This window comes from Abrus precatorius, unplaced genomic scaffold (assembly GCF_003935025.1).
Source record: "Abrus precatorius isolate BTA unplaced genomic scaffold, Abrus_2018 Scaffold9, whole genome shotgun sequence".
Classification (NCBI taxonomy): Eukaryota; Viridiplantae; Streptophyta; class Magnoliopsida; order Fabales; family Fabaceae; genus Abrus; species Abrus precatorius.
The window spans coordinates 30,779,981-30,788,119 of NW_020874439.1; the positions used below are offsets into that span (position 1 = coordinate 30,779,981).

The 8,139-nt window shown below is 28.5% G+C and overlaps 1 protein-coding gene across 1 annotated transcript; it reads right to left on the reverse strand.

Moving 5' to 3' along the window:
- Nucleotides 1-3,975: 3,975 nt before the first annotated feature.
- Nucleotides 3,976-7,804, reverse strand: LOC113849125 (disease resistance protein RPM1-like). Its single transcript, XM_027478781.1, has 2 exons — nucleotides 6,769-7,804; nucleotides 3,976-6,377 (listed from the first exon to the last, which is right to left on the reverse strand). The coding sequence occupies exons 1-2, from the start codon at nucleotides 7,364-7,366 to the stop codon at nucleotides 4,354-4,356; spliced, it is 2,622 nt and encodes an 873-aa protein (XP_027334582.1). The 5' UTR covers nucleotides 7,367-7,804; the 3' UTR covers nucleotides 3,976-4,353.
- Between the last annotated feature and the right edge of the window lie 335 nt (nucleotides 7,805-8,139).

The following is an 8,139-nucleotide window of genomic DNA, read 5'->3' on the forward strand; positions in this document are numbered from 1 at the left end:
TTTTTTGCATAAATCAGTTTGTTACTCTCTCAATTTCAATTTACTTGTCATTAATCATTTTATTCCAATTTTACTCCAAATAAACAATGAATAAAATGCTTTTTGAGTATTGTGTAAGATAAATTTTAAGTAAACAAATAGATAGTTGAGTGAAATCGTTCCATTTATTAAGATTTCATTATCTTCTTTAATCATCGTGAAAAAAATTATAAGTAATAATCAATTTTAAAAAGGAGTGATTTTAAAAAATTGATTAAAACATACTAACAAGGTATTATATATCATCATTTAATTTTAAATTATTGTATCAGCATAAATTATTATATAAAAATATACAATTATTTTGTTTTATATTACTTTATTAGTGTAATTACTAACCTTAACGTTAAAATATTCTTTATAAGTATATACATCGTTTCATTGTGGACAACCTCAGCCCTATGAGCATGTAGTAACACAAAGTACTATAAGTTGCTTTGAACTGGTTGTCTTTAGATCTACTAAAATGATACTAGATTAATATTATATAAATATTTAATATATTAATAATATTATTAAATTTTTATTTCAATGAAATTATTTATTAATATGATATATTATTAATAAAAACACAGAATATTTATGTAAAAAATTTAATTTTATTAATTCAAAAACTATATATATAAATAGAGGGTAATCTGACTTCAAACCTTAGGATATGCCAATTTTTTTTGGTTGTGTGAGGACAGTTGTTACTTTGCATATAAAAGATTCCAAAATTCAAAAACACGTTGGTTCATGTCCAAAGCATTCCGTGAAATGTACGTTTTACACACACACAATATATAATATAATATAATATTTTTCACAAATCTTTATAACAACTTTTATAATGTATTTTTAATCATATCACTTTTTTTTATTGCAAAAGATATTAGTAGAAGATGAAGTGAAATAGTATTATTAAATCAAAATAATACTTTCTCGATCTTATATTAAAATTTACTAGATAATAAAGTATATATATATATATATATATATATCTTAATAAAATAATTAATTTTACATATTACTATGAAAAAATAAGTTAATTTTACTAAATTTATCATAGTAAAAATATTAAAATTATTACAGTGGTTAGGTAATAATGAATTGTTATGTTATGTCAATTATTAAGAAATCAAAGATAAAATTCATATTATTAAAAAAAAGTATAATAATCCATTTTTTACAAATTATTTGTGCTCATTGATCAATAAGAACACAAAAGAACAACAAAATGAATTAGCTGTTGTCGCTGCTGCAGAAAAAAGAATTATAAATTCAATTACTTCATATATCTTATTGTGGATGCTATTTAGTTGTTTTTATTCTTCTTAAAGTATTTATAATTTTAAAAATATTCTTATTTATTAAAAAAAAATTGTTAACTAATTCTTATTTTTAAATCACACCAGACCAATCGGAGACAGTTAATTAAGTAATGCTGCTATTTATATACTCTCACCACAATTTGAGACAAATCATATAACACAATCTTAAGAAAATGGGTAAGTGAGAATGTTACTAATATTCTTTATTAAGAATTAATATGTATACATAGCTACATAATTAATAAAGAATCATATTTATAAAAAAAGTATTTATCTTAAAATAATACATGTTATTTAAATAAAATAATTAATGCCATATTTGATGCTTATTTAAAAATTCATAGAAATGCTGTTTATTTAAATAGTACGAAATAAAATCCAATTCACGTACTACTGAGATGCATTATTTTTTTCATGTTCAAATCATGTAGTTAACGACAAACTTGTAATTTTGTCTTATTACATTAAGAGTCGAAATAGCTTTGGCTATGATCAATTGTTATGCCACTCGTAGGTTCCAAATATCGTTTGATAGTACAAAATATCAAAGGCTTAAAGAAATTGTATAATCGTGCAAAATTGGGTTTGATGTTCAGTACATTTTCAGTCAATCAAGTATTCAACCTTGCTTATATGCAGCGTAATTTAAATTTGAACTATACAATTACTTATGAATAATGAAAATTAAAAGTTCAACTTTAATTTTAATAGTTTATATAAAATTTAATAACTTATTTTTATAATTCACTTTCTCACATTAATAAAATAATATAGTGTTACTCCCACGTATCTTGGAACCATGAGTTGCCATTCATGCATCATATTTTGACTAAAAACAAGTAAAGAGTATACTGAGTTGAATAAATAAAATGATAGATTATGTGTATATAATATCTTGGTTTGGTTATGTGAAAACGATTTCCTATTTATCTGTATGGACAAGAAGGGATTGTGTGCATGATTGTACTACATATCCCTAGAGGAAGCAAACTTGTACACGATGCCCCATACCCAAGCCAAAATAAATAAATGTTCTTCACATCTTTTCTACACATTGATTTATAATTACTACGCCAGAAACAATATTTTATAACTTGTAAAATAGTTAATAAAAATTATTTTGTAATAATATACTTAGAAAGTTATTAGCATTTAACTACTCTTTGTTATATATTTCTAAGAGATAGAAAATTATTTTTTAATATATACTTTTAAGAATAATTAATGTTAGACTGCTCTCTAATATATATTTTTAAAAATAGTTTATTATTAACTATTTATTAATTTATTTTTCTTTGTAATCTAATTTCTAAGTAACGTTCAATTTATGTAATCAATTTCATGTATAACTATTTTTTAATATTAATATTTAAAAGTAGTTATTTAACTGATCTTTTAAGAGCAAAATATTATATAACGTAAAATTTTAAAATAATTTTAAATATTTTTTGTATTAAAATAAAAATGTTCTCACATTTCTTTTTAGTATAATAAATTCATCTTTTATTTTTTTTAATTACATCATTCATCTTATTTCACATATGAGTATATATTGTATATAAAATTTTCAGAACAATTTTTATCTTAAACATTTAATAGTTAGAAGCCATATTAAACTTTTACTAATCTAAGTCAAATAAAATAAAACTTTCTCGATATAAATATAATTAAATTGAAGAGCTCCCTCAAATATATATATATATATATTATCTTTTTATTTTTTTAATGGACAAAGACCTTGAGAAGGCGATAGCACTGCCACGCCAATTAATCTCATTCTCCTTATCTCCTAATCTATTCATCACTCTTTCTCTCCCACCCAAAATAAAAAGCCTATATAGCTCTCTCCTAATCTCTATCTCACTCTTAGTGTTTGTTCCCTTGTGCTATTCCCACCAACATCTTCAACCCAGATGACCAAAACACCCTCCCTTAATAATTTATATTCAATAATTTAAAAACTAAAATAATATTTTTGTAAACTGGAAAGTTAAATTGATTGAAATGTATAATTTTAATGGGTAATTTAATAAATGATATTTAGCCTATGATGAACAGAAGTGAAAGTGTGGTGGGGATATTTTGGTAATATGAATTATTAGAGGGAAAATATCTTAGGGTGGATGGTGTCATTTTGTAGATGCATTGGGGTATATTGGTCTCCATCGTTTACTGTTTCAACTTCGAGGGTCCAACTATTAGTTATCTGCTCTTTGAATAGTTTTATTAGTATAAATTTCTAAAATTGATACTAACAAATTACATTTTATACTAACACTTGATATATTGATAGTATATATTAATATTTTTATTAATAACATTATTTATCGGTATAATATATTATATTATTAATAAAATTTTGGACGGAGATTTAATTTGAACATTCGAAAAATTTTATAAAAAAATTAGATGTGAACTATTAAAATTAGAAAGATCAAAATCACATACATGTTAAAATATAGGAACCTAAAGTGCAGCTAAATCTATAAAAAATATGTATAAAATTAATGTATTTCAATTAAAATTTAATATAATTTTTCTTTTAAGATAGAGAAAATGAGAGAGATGGAAATTATTTTACTGAGGATCAAATCCCTCAACTCTTTCTTTGTCTCAACCCTAAACCATGTTAGCATTTATTAAGAGAAATTCTTTTTTAGATCGATAAGTTTTTATAGATGGTTTTTTTTATTGTAAAAAATATATAATCTGAACAAAATCTATAAATTGGCCCATCATCAATACAAGTCTATAAGGCATTTTGGGCCATAGGCCCATTTGATGTAACAAATCTGCAATGATATATATCTTTAACAGTGACATATCATTGAAGATTAAATCGTAAACGATTGGAAGTGAAGTATAAAAAACTTACGTGTAAAAATTAAAATATAGCTTTTTATTAAACACAAAAATTAATTTATAAACAAAAATTAATTATAGAAACTAAATATACAATTTAAAATATCAATTAATTTAAAAATAAGCTCAAACAATCAATTTACTCACTCAGGTCATAGTGTCCGTATTTGATTACTGGTTGAACATGAGTTGGCACCTGCAGCATTTCAGGGCGTCGATGTATTTGCAACAATTGAAGGTAAGGCATTCCTCCTCCTTCTATTTTTAATGTTATCAAAGTGGAAAGCTCAACTCTCAAAACCTTCAGATTCATAAACCATCCCTCTTTGAAACACAACACGTTGCCTTCATATGATTCATAAAGTTGGAGCTCTACCAGTGCTGACAACTCTTTTATAAGAGGCAGTGGATCTTCTGTTAATTGTGATCCATCCAAGCGCAGCTTCACAAGACTTTTAAGTTTGTGAACCCAATGTGGCAACTTTTCCAAACGCCCATCTAAGTAAAGGCGTTGGAGACTCTCAGGAGAGACTCTCAATGACTCCAACTCAATAACTTCTTCTTCTGCTGCTTTAATTGATAATGACCTCAAACAAGTCATGCACTCTATAGCATTGCATAATAATGTCCCATCTTTTCTATTTATATTAAAGATGCCCAAATCCCTTATCTGCTTCAGATTCTTTAGTTCTTTCATAATCACATCCCCATTATTACTTGCTTCAACCATTCTTAACTTCTGCAGTGAACTTAAATGTCCAATTCCTACCTTCAATTTCACACCGACACCAAATTCATATGCCAAAAGATGACGCAACTTAGCAAGTCTTTCAATCTCACATGGCAATTCACGCACCCCAGTATATTTTAAGTCCAGGGTCTCAAGATTCTGCAACTTACCAATGAACTTGGGAATCGAGCGGATGCGGGTTGACCTTAAACTCAAATATTTCAAATGGAATAAGTCTCCAACTGCTTTAGGAAGATAATCAAGAGGTGCATCTTCACAGTCTAATCTTGCCAAGAGCTTAAACCTTGAGAACAATGATTCGAACACAGAAGTTGGTGTGTATCGATCAATCCCAAAAAGAAAACAAGACCGTATTAGCCCATAGTTTGCAACACTTTTCTTCACAGGATCATCGTCAACACATTCGTCAATTGACAAGCGCCGAGTCCACTCATGCAACACGAGTCTCTTACTTTTCTTCACTTGACAAAAGTTCAGCTCCTCACACTTTCTGAGAATAAAATCATGCATCAAGTCATGGACCCTACAACGTCTAACCCGGCCATACGGGAACACTTCAACCACTTTAACCAAGCTCCTAGCAATAAGCTCATTTAAGTATTCTTCCGCTACTTCCTCAAGTGTTTGACCATCATTCTCTTTGTTCTCTACAAAACCCTCTGCTATCCACAAATTAATGAGCCTCACACAGCTGATCGAGTAATCCTCAGGGAAAAGGCCAAAGTATAAGAGGCATGACTTGAGGTGGTAACTAAGATCTTGGTAACTTTCAGACAGAACCTGATGGACGCAGCTAAGATGGGGATCACTTGAAAGTTTTGAGCGTAGGCTATCATATACCCTTTTCCATTCTAAGACATTTTTATTTTTGGTTGAGAGGAGACTAGCAATAGCCACAATTGCAAGTGGCACTCCATTGCACTTCTTAACAAACTCTTCTGACAATCCTTCCAAATCTTTGGGACAATCTTCTCGGAAAGCCTTCAGACAGAAAAGGTTCCAAGCATCCTCATGATTCAGTGGTTGCGTGTCATAGGTATGAATTGGTCCATGACCTCCACAAAACTCAGCAACTCTCCTATCTCTTGTGGTGATGATTATCATACCCTTGTCTCTTGGTAATGCATGTTCTACATCTCCCCAAAAGCTTTCTTCCCATACATCATCAAAAACAATCAAATAGCTCTTTCCTTGTAAGTATTCTCTTAGGTTTATTATCAGAGCGTTTCTGTCCATTTCACTAATTTCATTGACTGATCCTTTGTCGCCAGCCTCCTCATAAAATCTCTTTAGCAGATCCTTCAATAGATTCTCTCCCTTGAGCAATCGAGATACAGTGATCCAAGCATAGCAATTAAAAGATGCTTCCCCCTTCTTTTGATTAAATACCTTGTTCACAACAGTTGTTTTACCTTGATATAAAAAAGTTTACAAAATAAAATTTTGAAAAAGTTAAAAATGTGATATGATGTTACAATATCATAGAAAATATAAAAATTAATCTCTTCATAAGAATATATGAAGTGGTAAAATAAAACAGTATACTGATGTTTCAATGTTTTATGAATCCTTTAAAAAGATACAACATTTCTATATCTTGAGTTCATGACATCTATATAAGTTCATAAACAAAAATTCATTAATATACCTAGGATTGCATTATTTTTCTCATGAGATAACAAACTTAGACAAACCCTCGTTTATATTAACATTGTGAGCTACTGTTTTTTGTTTTTTTTTTAATGTATCATTTAAGTAGATAACAACGGCTCAAAATACTAATATAAAGAGTTAGGACATTACCATGACCACCTTCGCCTACCACTGAGATCACAGTGCGACTACCTTTTTCTAACAGCCAATTACATAATACATGCTTGGTATGGTCAATCCCCACAAGCTGATCATCCTCAATGAAAAGGGCACCCTGTCGAAGATAATGCAGCGTGGTAATATCACTCCTTGATTCTAGAGCAGACGGATTGAACCCAAAAGTTTCCTTTTCTCTGCTGAGTCTTTCTATTGATTCTCTGATCTCATCAATCTGTGATGCAATCTTTTGGCGGGACATGACAGATCTGAGCAAGTCACAAATTTTACATATGACACTAGCAACCCCACAATTGTCTTGAAGCTTATTGTGCACTTGCAACAAGTACTCATCAATCACATCTTCAATACGATATGAAACTTGTCTCATTTGCATGATCCACTCTTTCAATGAGTGGTTGGTTTTTCCCATTTCCGCTTTTGCATCTGCATCCTTTAAGTAAGCACGAATCATTTGTAATTGGCCTTTCACTGACTCAAGTTGGTTTGGCACTCCTCTCTGAAGATTAACTTCATCTCTAAGTAAAGGGATCAACTTGTCAATCACAAGGTTCACTGCTATTTCTGCCATTTGATGAAATAAACCTGTAACAAAGATACAAACCTAAGCTTGCTGATAGATTTGCAACCATCATGGATATATAGACACACACCTTAAAAATCAAATATAAAACCAGTCAGAGTAGATACTCTTAAAATCTTTCATCAATTTTGTAACTGCCAATAGAATTTCCCAAATCATAAATCATTTTACAATCAATAATTTCTCATCTGTATAGTTCTTCAGGTAGAGCAAAATAGTAGTTTCAAAAATCTGATCTCAATCTTTGGCTAATTAAGCATCACACAAAATATCCACTTCAACTAACTCAGCTCCAAACACGCTAAATAATAGAAACTAAAATATGGAAATTACTCGGCTACATATGGCAAAGTGAAACTCTGATAAATCAGAAAATTACAACAAATACAGAGTACATAAGTCAGAGTCACAAATGGCTCATAGCAACATTACTTATTCTGATATAAATCAAAATAGAGAAGTTTGAAGTATCAATAGCAGTTAAATTTCCAGACATGAACAAAATCGAAACCAATAAGATGAGGAGGAACAAAAATGTAATCTTTAACATATTTTTCAAATATATATATATATTTATTTATTAGTCAAAATTGTAAAGTACAAATCCAAATTATTAATTAAAAGTAATATTTACATTATTTTTATTATTTTAAATAAATTTGATCTAATAATAAAAAATGTTAAAAAATATGTTACTAACTTTTTCAATAAATAAAATAAAAATATTTTTTAAAAATATTCAATATTTTTTTATTAATGAG